The sequence below is a fragment of the Rattus norvegicus genome, chromosome 13 (assembly GCF_036323735.1).
Source record: "Rattus norvegicus strain BN/NHsdMcwi chromosome 13, GRCr8, whole genome shotgun sequence".
NCBI classification, from domain to species: domain Eukaryota; kingdom Metazoa; phylum Chordata; class Mammalia; order Rodentia; family Muridae; genus Rattus; species Rattus norvegicus.
In genome coordinates, this window is record NC_086031.1 from 42,035,377 (window position 1) to 42,051,034 (window position 15,658).

The 15,658-nt window shown below is 44.6% G+C and overlaps 1 protein-coding gene across 5 annotated transcripts in view; it reads right to left on the reverse strand.

Annotated features, from left to right (window-relative positions):
• The window catches only part of Zranb3 (zinc finger RANBP2-type containing 3), a 155,189-nt gene that overhangs the window by 42,267 nt on the left and 97,264 nt on the right, over nucleotides 1-15,658 (reverse strand). For 4 of the 5 annotated variants that reach the window (XM_006249701.5, XM_063272740.1, XM_039091286.2 and 1 more), the window contains exon 9: nucleotides 1,950-2,069. In XM_006249701.5, coding sequence (XP_006249763.1) covers nucleotides 1,950-2,069 — 120 coding nt within the window. Of the gene's footprint in view, nucleotides 1-210; nucleotides 276-1,949; nucleotides 2,070-15,658 lie in introns of those variants that run through there. The other variant, XM_008769510.4, reaches the window with a different exon arrangement.

Below are 15,658 nucleotides of genomic sequence, written 5' to 3' on the forward strand. Positions count from 1 at the left end.
CAGATGAGCGAGAAAAGGGAGATGACTTGGCTCTGGTATCGGACGTACAGAGAGTGGTGCATGTATTTATGAAATATAACCGAGTATTAACCGGGAAGTAAATGTTCTAAATCTGCCACTCAGGACGTCTTCTTTCCACATTATCAAACTTGAAAGAAGCATAAGACGATTGTATCCACTGAAGTGAGGAAAGGAGACACCCACACACACCTTTACAAAACGGAGAATCATTAAGTGTTAAACTGAACAGACGCTGTCTTCAAGAACAATTTAAGCTGTGAAAAGAGTCATGTGTTAGAAAATAGCTAAAAAGAACTAACTCAGCCTCATAAAAATAAGTTAAGCCCTAAATTCCAACTCATCTCATTCAAGTAAGTATAGGCTCTATGAAAAAGAAACCACCAGAAAGTTAAGGGAAATATGAACATTTACTTTAAAAGAAGATTATCCAAGTATCATTAAATATTTCGTTTTCTTTCTTGAACCTATGTGCCTGTTCATATGTGCGAGTGCAGGTCAGTGTTTGCCGCAGTGTGGAAGTGGACTACAGAGAGCAGCCTGAAGGGGCGGTGTCCTTGCCTTCACCTTGTTTGAGGCAGGGTCTCTAGTCTTTCTGCTGTGCCACAGGAAGCCTAGAGCTCGTAGCCTATGAGCATTCAAGGATCCTCCTGTCTCTGCTTCCCATCTCACGACAGAAGTCCTGGCACTGCCATACCTCAGTTCTTAATCTTGCACAGCAAGCATTTGACTCACAGAGTCTGCTCTCTAGCCCAAAACTTACTTTCTTCACAAAGCACACATCACCTGACCAATGACTCTGTACCTTTACAGATTATAAATTCTAAACAAAACACATGGTTAGAGTAGGGAGAGGTGGGGCAAAATTCTCCTCCCTCGGTGAATATCTGTATTTTTAACTCTGAAGCTGAGTGAGATTTCAACCCTCCACTGGAATGGCTGAGAGGAAAACAAGTGGACCACTGTGCCTGGATCAGAATCCAGGAATTTTAACACAAAATACATTCAGAATAGGAAGGTAGTATGAATCTCTTTTTCTTGTCAATGATTTAAAAATTAGTTGTAAGGTTACTGAAGTCTTTCTCAGAGCATGAAAATCTAGGACAAAGACCCTTTCACATTATAGCATCACACTCTGCTAAGTCATGAATCCCTCTCTGAAGGACAACACCAGAACGTAGGAACACACCAGTTAATATCTCATCCTGACTCTGAAACGACCTGTTCTGGCTGCATCGCTCCCATGTAGAAGGTCACACTGCTTGCCAGAAATTTTACATGGCTGCCTCTGAACACCTGTGCAAGCCCCAAGCACTCACAGGACAGATGGCAGGTAAAACTTTGAAATGGACAATGGGAGACGCCATCACTGATGTGAATCCTGGAAACTGAGGTGGATCTCAGAGGATTCAGGGAGGATCACCGACCATGGCCTAGTTACCTGAACTGGCCAGCCATGTGGTCATGCACTTGAATGTGTCTGTGCTCACTCTTCCTGACAATTTCCCTCGGAGGGTATGGTCTGTGAGTTTAAGGTTGATAATGTGGGGCAGTGACTTCCACTGGACTGTTCTTTTCTCTTAGCCACACTAGGTTGTGTTGGGGTTTTGCTACGCTCCGGTGCTATCTCCAGGGGCAGGAAGGAACTCCCATTATGGCTGTCAAGACAGAATAACCTCAATTAACTCAGATAAATTGAACAGAGGAAAATTTAAGATTGTTATAAAAAAGAAAACGGTATGTCGTGGTAATACTATATTACTGAAATTTGTAAGAAAATAATCAAGAAATTGTTGATATAATCATGTACTTTAAAAACGTCATCCAAAGAAGGTTAGAAATATCCACATAAATCATGAGACTAAAAGTGATATTCAGTGCAGTGAAAATATGCATTCTAAAAGTTATTTTATAGAAACGTTATCACATACCTTGCTTTCGATGACTGCTTCTGTGCAAGCTTGGAGCATACTTAAATGGTGAGCAAAGACCAGAAATTTAAGTGAGTCATTCTGAAGCAACATCTTAATATAGTCCTTCACTGCACCTGCCTAAACAATAAAAATCAAATTTTATTAACATCCAAGTTTTTATTAAACCATCATGCCACTTTTAATAAAGGAAAAAAAAGCTCCCGCCACCAGCAAGTATCTTTAGACACGCACGTCTGTGGGCTTTGGCTGGTTTTTCTCTCGGGAGTCTACTAGAGTGGAACCCGCACATGTAAGAGAGACGTGTGGAAATGCTACCTGAGTATGTGTGTCCACTGTCTTTTATTGCTGTAACAAGATACCGAGAGGAATCAATTTAAAACATGGAGATTTTACTCTGGTGGCAAGTTTCCTGTCAAGAGCTGGCCAGTTCTGAGCACTGGGGAGGTAGAACATCACGCAGGCAGCTGTGGGGGGAGGACACTGCTCATCTTACAGCAGCTATGCAGCAGGAGTGAAGGTACCATGGATCGGATACACCCTTTCAGAACGCACTCCTGTGTACACCCTTCCGGGACACACTCCTGTGAGCCACCTCTTTCAGGTGGGCTCTAACCACCTACTCTACGTCACTTCCCACTAAGTCACAAATCTATGAGCCAGTTCAGCCATTGATGAGATCAATGTCGATCTGATCTGATCAACTCCTCAAAGCCCGAGGTTAGCAAGAAAACCTGTAGCACAGGGAGGGGGTTCGGGGTACCTCAGATTGAAATAACACGGGAGGGCTAAGGGAGAGAGAGAAATGAGGTGCGGGTGAGAGGAGAATGTACTATTGTTTAGAAGATGGTTCTTAAAATAATTTCATGCAGGGGCTGGGGATTTAGCTCAGTGGTAGAGAGCTTACCTAGGAAGCGCAAGGCCCTGGGTTCGGTCCCCAGCTCCGAAAAAAAGAACCAAAAAAAAAAAAAAAAAATTCATGCAAATGCAAAGGGATTAAGGAGAAAAGGGAGAAAATTAAAGACTTTAAAGAAGATTAGGTCTGATGTTTAAGGCTGAAGAATCTTGGTTCACCTTCTCCTTGAATTGAGCTAGTGAGGCAGGCATAGGGAAAGGCAGGCAAAGAAGTCGAAGGCCAGGTGAAATGGGAAGTTACTTGTCTCTAGGGCGGAGAAGTGTGAGGCTAGTTTTATGTCAACCTGATACAAGCTAGAGTTATTTGGGAAGAGAGACTCTCAACTGAGAAAATGTCCTCATAACATAGGCCTGTAGTCTATAGGGCATTTATTGACTAGTGATTGATGGAAGGGGGCCTAGCTTGTTGTGGGTGGGGCCATCACTGGGCTGGTGCCCTGGGTGCTATAAGGAAGCAGGCTGAGCAAGCCATGAGGAGCAAGGCAGTAAGCAGCACCCCTCCATGGCCTCTGCATTAGCTCCTGCCTGCAGGTTCCTGCCCTGACTTCCTAGATGATGGACGTATAAGCTGCTAGGTTTTCCTCTTCAAGATGCTTTTTAAAATATACATACACTTTCTCTTAGTTGTTACTACATATCACTCACTGGCTGGTGTATGCCTGCAGTTCCTGGAGACTGAGACAGGAAGATTACAAGTTTAAGACTGGCCTGGACCACACAGTTAGTCCCAGGTTAGCCTGGGCTCAGGAATAAAAAGATAAATAAAAGGGGGTGGGGGCGGGAAAAATGGTCCAAGAATGCCTGCTGCTCTTCTAGAGATCTCAAGTTCGGTTTCCAGCACATACATCGTGTGGCTCACAACTGCCCGCAATTCCAGGGAATCCGATGCCCTCTTATGGTCCCCACAGGCACCTGAATGCGTGCACACACATATACATACATAAAAATAATGTTTTAATATCAACAAAAGTTTGGTTACTCAGAAATTTTGGATAAAGATGGTGGGCTGAACTCACTGAACCCTTATTCCCTCTTAATCTAAGACCAGCAAAGGACACAACCTCCACGGAAGCTAAGAAGCACACGATGCCTGAGAACTGAGTCTCCGTTCTGAGAGCTCCCAAGCTCGCAATATGGAATGCACAGGAACATCCGGTTTCCGTTGCAGTCATGTACAAGGCCCAGGAGGATAGGGTGAGGGGAGCTAGAACAGGGACGAGCTAAGAAAAGGCGCAAGTGGAGTTATCCCCAAGCCTGTGCCTCATTCTGGCTACAAGTTCCAAGTCACACACGCAGACTCCCCGCATCCTGGCAGCAAACTGGAGACACACTGTTCAGACGGGGTAGAGCAGAGCTGGTTTGAAAGTGGAATCCTGGACTGGGAGCGAGCAGTACGGTGTAAGCATAAAGAAGACATACCAGGCATGCGATCCCCAGTACAGCAGGGGCGAGTGCAGGGCCTAAAGACAGGCGTTAGGTGATGGGGCTTCTACACTCCTGAATCGGTGATGTGTTTATGAGAAGGCTGAGACTGCACGCCATCTTGTAGTCTCTCTACTCTTTTGCTCTTTGCCTTCTGCTGTGGGATAAAGTAGCATAAGGGCCTTCATCAGATGCTGGCACCTTGATACTGGACTGTCCAGCCTCCTGAATTGTGAGCTAAATAACCTTTCATTGTTTACAAATGTTCCTGTCTCAAGTATCCTATTATAGAAGAACCGCACAATGGAATCAGGGAGTGGGGCATAATGCTTAAAATCATGATGCTTAAATGAAAAGTTTTATTAATAGGCACTGAAGGACCGTGTATAAAGTTCAATGATGGGGTTGGGGATTTAGCTCAGTGGTAGAGTGCTTGCCTAGCAAGTGCAAGGCCCTGGGTTCGGTCCCCAGCTCTGAAAAAAAAAATTAAAAAAAAAAGTTCAATGATAAAGCACATACTTGCCTACTGTATAACTTCTAGGTTTGATATTTAGAAGGAAGGAAGGGAGGGAGGGAGGGAGGAAGGAAGGAAGGAAGGGAGGAAGGGAGAAGGGTAGAGGGAGGGAATGAAGTTAAGAGGAAAAAGAGGGGAGGAGGAAGAAGGAGGAAAAGGGAGGAAAAAGGAGGGAAGAGGAAGAAGGGAAGGAAGAGGAAAGAAAAGGGAAGGAGGGGAGGGAAAGGAGAAAAGAGGAGAGGAAGGAGAAGGAGACAAGGAGAGGATGGGAAGCAGAAGGGAAAGGAGGAGAGGAGAAAAAGGCGAATGATGATTTGTGAAGTTAATGACTCTGAAGAAAATGAGATGAGTTACAGAGGAAAGAAAACTTGAGGAACAAGAACAAAGATGTAATGAAACACAGCAAGACATTCTGGTGGGCTTCGCCACAGCCAGAGGCTGTGGTCCCTGTAGTGCGTATTCCAGAGCCAGAGCCAGGAGAAAGACGTTTAAATGTTTTCACCATAAAGAAAGACAAACTGCATGTTTACCCTGATTTAAACATTCCATATTATATTAACACATCACATGGCATAAAAAATAAACAACAGTATGTCCCATGGTTCACCTGCAGGTGTTTTAAACATGGGCTTTATAACGAATGTAGTAAACACTGCTCAGGCCAAAGTTAACATAATTTAAACATTTAGTCAAGTTATGTCACTAGGATGGACGAATTGGAACGAGATAGTTATGATCTGTGGAGGGGGACAGAGAGGTGAAATTTTATCCTGTTTATTGACAAACCCATAGAGCGAGCTGCAGGGACAATGCGAGCTGTAATGCAAGCTAAAGTGCTATAAAAGCACAGTGTTGAGATCTAAACGAATTAAAAGAAAGCAAACAACAATACTCAGCTTTTATAAGCACTGAAAGGATCCCGCAACTGGGGAATAAATTAGGAGTTGTTTTTCAGAGTGACTGTTTTCACTCGTTAACATAGCTTTAGTGATATTTAACACTAAAAATTAAAAAATACCCATCTAAAATTTATATGCATTAACTGCAGCGTCTCAAGCATTATTCTATAGACTGCATTCTGCATGTCTAAATTTTCTGAACAATGCAACAGAGAGCCTGGAGGCTGGCAAGAACTTTAGCCTTGGATGCCGGGGCCTCAGAAAGTGGCAATGAAGCTCTCAAAACAAGCTGCTACAATTTCCAGATATGTTGTCATGGCAACTAGAGCACTTTAATAAAGTGCATGCTTGCCTAAAGAGCTGTATTTACAGGGACAAGCTTTTCGGTAAGTACATGTCAAGTTGGAATGCGTAAAGTACGTTCATTACAGCCCGAATCTAGGCTTAGAATTGGACAATGGCTGTAACCCAGGCTCATGTGCATTCTTACCTAGTGAGCACTTCCCACCCTCCTGTTATCAGCGACACTGCATCAGGACCAGAGCTTCTGAGAGAAAGCCGGAGCTCGCTCCCACTACCCCTCAAACCACTGCTTTAAAAAGGCTTATGACTAGGGACTGGGGAGACGGTTTAGTGTAAGAGCTACTGCTACACAGTTATGAGGAACCAAACCCATATCCCCAGTACCAGCTCAAAGCTGGGCAAGGCTGTGTTGTGCATGCCTGGAACATCATTTTTAGGGAGTTTCCAGTTTGGTGAGAGACCGTCTCAAAGGAATATGACAAAAACAAAATAGAGAAAAATAACTCAATTTCTTTCATTAGCCTCTGAACCCATGCACGGGGGCATGAACACCTTCACATACATGCGCACACAGATGCATACACCACACACATGTATACCCGTAAGAGCAAATGGCCAAAATTCTGAGAGTAACTGCCAGTAAGTGTTCGGCCATAGATGGCACATACATGTCCAGCCTTCCCATTCCCACCTGAGCCTGAGGCTCAGGGAGTATCTCGGAGACGGTGGGCAGAAAGAATAAAGAGAGGCCATGGGTGGGGAAGTGCTATGAAAATGCTGTGCTGCAGACATGGCATGGCTCTGGCACATAGGAATTCACAGCAGCTGTGGTTACCTGTGTCAGCGAGTTACAGCTACGGCGTGGATGAGGGCGAGACACCTGAGGCCTCATACCGAGGTTAAGGATCTGCTGGCAGCTCATGGCCTTTGGGAGAGGGAGAGCCACTTTTCTGGGAGAGTGTGGCTACTAGTAGGTTGGCCATGCCCTAGTGGGTAGTTCCAAACCTATGAGCAGCGCTAACTGGACGCAGTGCGTTACAGCTAAAAAAAGGAGGGGGCATGAAGTAGAGAGGGAGATGTTCTTGGAGAGGCCAGGGAGTTTTAATGAGGAGGAGTGGGGATGGATAGGATTGATATATGCATATACGAAATTTCTGAATAAATGACTAGATGGAGTCTTTGAGTTGATGGCATACATAGGTCATAAGGCAAAGATGTGTGTATGTATGTACACACACATGCTTAAGATATCCAATGGCTTCGTAGAGATGCCTTTTGAAATGTTGTCTTATACAGAGTGTGGTAGTACATGATTTTAGACACAGCATGAAGGAGGCAGAGACAGGTGGATCGCTGTGAGTTTGAAGACAACTTAGTTTACACAGAGTTCCAGGTCAACCAAGATGACATAGTGAGACCCTGCCTCAAAAAAAATAGTCTTAAAAGAGATAAAAAGGTTAATTTCTATGAAATATAAAAAAAAACAATGGGTTTCTGTTGACTAGAATTAGCACAGCAACTTAAACACCGTTTGAGAGGCTGATTTCTAGGAGCAAATGCATTTGGAGTGTAAAATAACGTGCTAGAAGAATTCTGGTCAGTTCTGAAGTTAGTGTTTGCATTTTATTTTACTCTTAAAAGATTTATGTTATTTTGAATTATGTGTTATGTCTCTGCACATGAGTGTGGGTACCCACAGAAGCCAGAGTGTCGGGGCCTCTGTAGACAGAGTTGCCAGTGGACGGGTCTCCTGGAAAAGCAGGTTGCTAATGAATAAGCCACCTCTCCAAGGCCCCAGGTGCACATTTGAAATGTATTCTGCATGCACTTTTGCTGTCTTTCATTTTAAGGAAACATCAACATCCCTGCAGTGTCATATTTTAAATGATCTGAGCACACTCTTGCTTGCTGCATGAACAGGGGTGTGCGGTGGCAGGTCCCGATAAGGACTGTGACCTTGATGATGCTGGCTCAGATTTTGTGCTAGTAGCAGAAAATTCATGGGTTCACAACTGTTATATTTTATTGAGATGAATAATGTGTTTGTCAGGTAAACTTAGTGGAGGCCATGCACAATAGCTTATTTAAAGCTTATTTTTAATTGTTGGTTTGAGAAGGGGTCTTGCTAAGGAGCATACCGGATATGGAGCTCATAATAATAGTTCTGCCCTGAGTGCTGGGATTAACGGTGTGTGCCATCACACTGGTATGGTAATGGTAATGTTTTTCATTAAGAGTGTGTGTGTGTGTGTGTGTGTGTGTGTGTGTGTGTGTGTGTGTATGTGTATGTGTGTGTGCACGTCACATATGTGCAGGTGCTTGCAGAGGCCAGGAGGGAATTATAGGTGGCTGTGAGATGCCCAATGTAATGCTGGGAATTGAACTTGGATCTTCTGCAACAGCTGCAAGCCACTCTGAGTCGTATCTCAGGCCTCGACTTTCTAATATTTTTAGAGAGGTATATATCAAACTTTCTGAAATAAAAACTGTAAAAAAAAACCTATACTGCATTGAGGACCTGATCAAAGTTATTTAAAGTTGTCAGCGTTAAATCAAATTGTAACAGGAAAAAGGCAAAAGGACAGAGAAGCATCATGTCAGACTTGGAAGAGCAAGGCCAGGCTTTAGTCAGCTTTCCAGCTCTCAGCTAAGGCTTCCTGACCTTGGCCTTCTGCGGTCTTCTGCCCTTGTCAGATCTGCCACTCGTTCCCAGAAGAGTCCGACTACCTCCATTTACCAGGGTCCTTCACACGGGAGAAATATCACCTCTGTGATCTGACAAGGTGTTCCTCCTTCTAGATGGGATGTGTAAGTTCTTTGCAAGCCTAAAGGCAAGAATCCCTTCAGGTCAGGGGACTGGAGCAGAAGATGGCTCCATGAGTAAAGAAAGCATTTACTACACAAGCCCTGAGTTCAGGTCCCTAGACTCACCTGCAATCCCAGAGCTCCTTCAGTGAGAAAGGAGATGGAGACAGAAGCCCTGGACGCTCACGGGCTGGCTAGCACCTGTAACCTTATCTCAACCATGGCAGAAGACAAGGGCTGACACCTGAGGTTGTCCTCTGACCGGTACACGTGGCGCCTCCACACCAGCTCTCATACAAATGAATACCCACACTCATAAACATAATACTAAAAACAGTGAGACTCCACTAGCCCATCGTCTCTCTTTAAGCAACTGTCCACGCACTCTTCAACCTACGCAAATCCCCATTTGCCCTCGTAGTTGGAACGGAGAGCAATTCCTTTCCTATGACAGCAGGGTATTTGCCCATACTGCTCAGTACTAAAGTTCAGCAAGTGTCATCGTGGTTTCTGCGGGAACAGCCATAACTCTTAACGAAGGGAGTGCAGGCACACAGGAAGCTCACAGATCTGCTAGCTTTACAACAAACAGTTCTGGGGTCCAAACGCCAGTCCTCAGGTCCACATGGCAAGCACTTTAACCACAGAGAAAACCTGGTCCTAACTGCAGGTTTTAAGCCTCCGGGACTCCTTTCAGTACTATGTTTCCTCTAAGATGATATTAGCATTTTATCTGCACTTTATTTCTTACTGCTGACTGCTTCTTACTAATGAACAGGAGGCAGGCTGTTCCTGGTTCAGAGCCAGACTTCCCCAAACCGCAGATCACGGAGACGGATAAGCCCTCTGCAGCTCCACCCAGGCCCTGGGCGGCAGGAAACACTGTAATGGCCTTATTACCTCTTACTGCATTTTTACGTGGGATTAAGCCGCTGAAGCAATTAAATAGGAAACGCACTTTGTGCCCAAAGGGAACATGTTTAAAAAAATTTCCCTTGAGCAAATAAGGCACTGAAAAATGCTATCGTCCCCAAAGTGACAAGAAAATTTAAATTATAGGTTGGTTTTAATAACCTTCATTAAAAAAACAAAACTCTTGAAATGTTTTTCTCTAAAAACAAGACCATGTGGTAATATGCTGAACCAAATATACTACATCTATCTTGTTTTTAAAAAGGTTTATTTGAGGGCTGGATAAAAAGCACTTGGTGCTCTTGCAGAGGAAGGACTCAGGTTGGGGTTCCAGCATCCACATGGTGGCTTACAACCATCTGTACTCAGTCCAGAGGATCTGGCACCCTCTTCTGACCTCCTTAGGAACAGAGTGCAGAGACATTCATTCATGCAAAACTCCCACACATGAAACAATTACATCTTTTAAAAGATTTGTTTTAAAGGGGTTGGGGATTTAGCTCAGCGGTAGAGCACTTGCCTAGCAAGCGCAAGGCCCTGGGTGCGGTCCCCAGCTCTGAAAAAAAGAAAGAAAGAAAAAAAAGATTTGTTTTAAAAGTTAGGTATATATATACATTCTGGTGCAGATGACCACAAGGAAATACTGGGTTCTCTGGAGCTGGAATTACAGGTGGTTGGAGGTCACCTGATGTGAATGCTTCAATCGAACTCTGGTCCTTGGCAAAGGGAAATACGCTTACTTAACCCCTGAGCCGCTTCTCCGGCCCTGACTATCTGCCACCCCCCGCCCCCCCCAGAGTGTATTATGCTGACTCTGATTCTGAGGAGTCTGCATCTTTATCAACTGCATTCATAGTAGGTATTATAGAGTAAAATAAAATAGATATATTAAAAACAAAGCAAAAACAATAACAAAAATCTATGCCTCTTGTTGGGGCCGGACAGCTCGGTGGTAAAGGCTGCTGGCCCAATTTTGGCTGCTTGGTTACACCAGCTCTCGGCAATCTTCGTGAGTTTGCACAAACTGCCTCATGTGCTGGAGCTGTCCCCTACCAGCTTCTCTGTTTGATTGGCTGCATCTACTCACACATTCTTTAAGACAACTTTTCAGTAACCTTCTCCTGGGTTCTTCCCTAGCATCTGGGTTTGAAGCAGTAAGCAAAGCCTTCTGTAGGTGAATATTTATTTCACTGGTCTCTCAAAAAGGCTGCAAATTCTGTAAGTAGTAGACTTGGTCATTTTCACCACACCTCTCCGGCAGCACACGGCATATTAGGGACTTCATGTTATTAACCAGGAAACACACTTTTTTTGTTTTGTTTTTTAAAAGGAAGCCTCAACACTAATGCATAGACTGTAATAACCAATCTACAATCTTCAATTTAATTTTCAAACTGCTTCAGGGGAACTCAGCAGCACATTTTGTCACAGAAAAAAAGAGGTAGCTTATAACTAGTTATATCCTAAAAAGCCCACATAGCCTGTATGGTAAATAAACTGTATTATTCGGAGTCATAATAGATTCTATTGGAATTCAATAATATGGGGGAATTGTATCAAGCACCCCCACTTTGTAATGGCAGGAACTACGGGTTTCTGGTTGGATCCAGGAATAGAAAAAAGTCCAAAACACATTGGTGGCTGAAATAGAGGCTCCGGTGTGGAGACAGAAGGATGACTAAAGTCCGTAGGAGGAGAGGCCAGGGATTGGGTATTTGCTTCACTTATTTTTAAGAATGTAACTCAATCTGGGAACAGCTGATTTTAGTCTCCTTTCTTTTCCTTCAAGGGTCTTAATTAATTAGATGTCACCTTCCTACCAACGATCATCACTGACAACTTACAATCTCATTTTCTTAACAGGGAAAAAAAAATCACTGAAAGAGGTCTTTCTCTTATTTAAAGCAGTAGTATATACTTAGCATTAAGCACAAAGACAGATAAGTAATCAAACAAACCAAACGAGAAAAGAAGATGGTTATTAACCCCTGAGAAACTGTCGTTGTAAGAATATAATAAATAAAAAATGTTGTCTTTTACCCCACTAGATGCAGCACTGGGGTGCCCCAAGATGTCTGCTGGATATCTTTATTCTCAGTCAGCAAAGCGTCTCACCTGCTCTGCTCCATCCCATATCACACTGCTGAAGGCCTCTCTCTGAGCCTGGCAGCAATCTCTCTACCTATCTAGTTCCCAAGGCAGGTTTCCATGCCAGAAACACACATCCCAACTGTGTGGTGGCCCAGACCAGCCGCCCCCCACTCCCTTATACTTAAATCTACACATGAAAGAACACACAATAACCTTTGGCCCAATTGATAAGATATAATTGCCCACCTAAACATACAAAGCCCAACACACATCCATCCTTTAAAAACATTCATAACAACCTGTAAAGGTACAGTGTGGAATCTTAATGTCACCTGCCATATTGTCCTGCCAAGGCTTCTCTCCCTCTCCCTCCTGTCTCTTCCTCCTCTCCGTTCCAGTCTTCTCCTCTTCCTTCAAACTTTTCTCCCATCCATCCTTCCTTCTCATCCAATGACAGGCCTCCTTCTATCCTGTACCTGCCCTCACCTGTATTTTACAAATTCAATGGGTAGAAGGTTCTGGTGAAGTCATGTGAGTCCTGAGTACTTGACTAGGCAGACGTCCTTGAGGCAGTAGAATTAGCATCAAAATACAGATAACTCCAGGGCAAACCACAACAAGAAACGGTATCTGTCAAGCAAATGTAGCTATGGCTGGAGTGTGATGGTTTAGCTGTCACTGCACTGTGTACAGTGATCACTGACCAAGTGAGGACTAAGGGAGAACACAGAACTATACCACACACTGAACGATGGAGAAGGGTGAGACTGTACACGTTTGTCTCCAACAACCAACAGAAAACAGAAGTGAAGAGAAGGAAGGAAAGAGAGGGACAGACAGGAAGGAGGGAGTGAGGGAGGGAGGGAGGGAAGGAAGGAAAAGCAAGAGAGAGAGGAAGGAAGGCAAACACATAGGTAGACAAGAGGGTAGAATCTACAGTAATTAATTTACCTGTAGCCTAAGGTTAGATTTATAGGTCGAGAAACAAAAGAGGGTTCAGACACAGACACACAGACACACAGACACACAGACACACAGACACACAGACACACAGACACACACACTGATTTTTTTTTTTTAAAGATCTTGACCTAGTTACTTGCAGTTATCAGTTTGACATAAGCTACAGTCACCTGCCAAGGGAGAACCTCAATTGAGAAACTGCCTAGGTGAGAACAGTCTTTAGGCATGTCGAGATTGATGATAGCTGTGTAAGGGCTTAGCCACTGTGGGTGGCAACATCCCTAGGTCGGTGGACTTGAGCTGAATAAGAAAGCTAGCTGAGAGCTGGAGAGATGTCTCAGCAGTTAAGGGCACTGACTGGTCATCCAGGGGATTCCAGTTCAATTCCCAAGAGACCCAACATCCTTTCCCAACCTCCTCAGGTACCAGGAACACAAGTGGCACACACACACACATACATGGCAGGCAGTCATACATGTAAAATAAAAGAAGATGAAAAAGTGTCAAGACTTTATCAAAAAAGAAAGCAATCAGTACTGCCCCAGGGCTTCTGCTCTAGCTTCCTCCTGCCCCAGGGCTTCTGCTCTAGCTTCCTCCTGCCCTAGGGCTTCTGCTCTAGCTTCCTCCTGCCCTAGGGCTTCTGCTCTAGCTTCCTCCTGCCCTAGGGCTTCTGCTCTAGCTTCCTCCTGCCCTAGGGCTTCTGCTCTAGCTTCCTCCTGCCCTAGGGCTTCTGCTCTAGCTTCCTCCTGCTGTGAGTTCCTGCTCGGACTTTCTTCAAAGCGGTACTATGACCTGAGATGAACCCTTTTCTCTCCAGGTTGCTTTTGGTCAGACTGTTTTAAGCACAGCAACAAAGATCAACTAGAGACATAATCAAAATGTACTGCATGAAACAGATTTTTAATAAAAACGAATCAAACTAGAACAAGTGCCAAAGAAATTCAATGAGAAAAAAAAAAGGTGTTTCTAAAAATGAATGGTACACACACACACACACACACACACACACACACACACACACACTTATTGTGAGTCAACAATGGAGCAGTGTGACAGCACAATGAGACACTATGAATACAATATTAAAATGGCCCAATGGATTGGAGAATGAAGCACGGTGAAGACACGACAGGGCACCACGAATAAAGCATTGTAAGGGCAGAGAGGGCACAGGGGAGCAATACAGCAATGGAGAATCGTTGTGAGACAGTAGAGTAACGTGATAGGACACTGGAGCACCGTGATGGGACAAAGGACCACAGGAATGGGATAAGGGAGATATATGACGGCGCAATGGAGTGCTGCAACGTAACAATGAAGCAATGGCAGGGTCATAGAACAGAGCGCTGTGATGACACAGTGGAGTGCTGTGATGAGAAAACGGAGAACTGTGATGACGCAAGAGAGCACTGTGATGGGACAGCAGAGCACTGTGATGTGGCACTGTAATGAGGTCATGGAGCACTGTGTAAGGATAGCAGAACACTGATGCAGAAGAGCACTGTGGGCACAGGGTGAAACACACCGAGGGATTACTGGAGCACTCCGGTGGGGCAATGGAACTGCTGTGACAGTGAACTAGAGCCTGAGAGGGGACAGGGGAGCACTGTCCTGGGACAGGGGAGTGCTGTGAGAGGATAACAGAACACTGTGGCACTGTGAAGGACAATGGAGCGTTGTGATGAGATAATGGAGTACTTTGATGGGATGATAAACCGCGGTGATCCAATGGAGCGCTGTGGGGCACTGTGATTTGACAGTGGAGAATTGTGGGACAGAGGAGCATTGCGAGGAAACAACAGAATACCTTAGTAGGAGGCTAGAGCAGTGGGACGGCACTCTCACAGGACCGTGAACACCGTGAGAGACAGTGGGCAGTGGAATGCTGTGATAGGACAATGGAAACTATTGGGCTGGGATGACCCACCAGAGCACCTTGATAAGACAGAGGCACTGGGATGGGATAATGCGAGAACTGACGGGATTGGAACCCTGATGGCACAGTGGACGATGATAGAGCACTGGACCACCCTGACAGAAAAGCACGGGTAAACACAAGGGAGCAACGTGATGGGACGAGGCAACATTATGATGGCAGAACAGAGCACTGTTAGCGGGACAATGGAGCACCGTGACGGAACATGGAGCACCGTGACGGAACATGGAGCGCTGTTAGCACAGTGAAGGGTTGTGACGATGCAGTGGAGCAGTTATGAGAAAATGGAAACCTATTATGGTGTGCATGCCGCACATGTGCGCTCGCGAACACACACACACACACACACACACACACACACACACACACCCCTACACAAACACTCACACACACCCCTACACAAACACACACACCCCCACACAAACACACACACACGTACGCGCACACACACGCACGCGCACACACACACACCCCTTAAACAAACAAAACCTCTGAATCCCTATCTTTATGTCATGCTGTGTAAAGGATGACCTCTTAAACTGTGCGCGGCTGTACAGGCCTTTAATCCCAGCAGTTTGGAGTAAGAGGCAGGCAGAGCTATGTGAGTTCAAGGCCAGCTTCTGGCCAACTAGTGCTACATAGTAAGATCCTATCTTAAAAAAAAAAAATTAACTCTAATTCATAGACCCACGCATGCACACTAAAGCTATAACATTATTAGAAAAATATGTGATATCTTTGTGAACTTTATTAGCAACAAAAGTTTCTCAGGAATCAAAAATCAAGAAAAGGAGAATAAAAAGGGCACATTGAAATATTTAATAATTATACATTTTTTTTTTTGGTTCTTTTTTTTTTTTTTCGGAGCTGGGGACCGAACCCAGGGCCTTGCGCTTCCTAGGCAAGCGCTCTACCACTGAGCTAAATCCCCAACCCCATAATTATACCT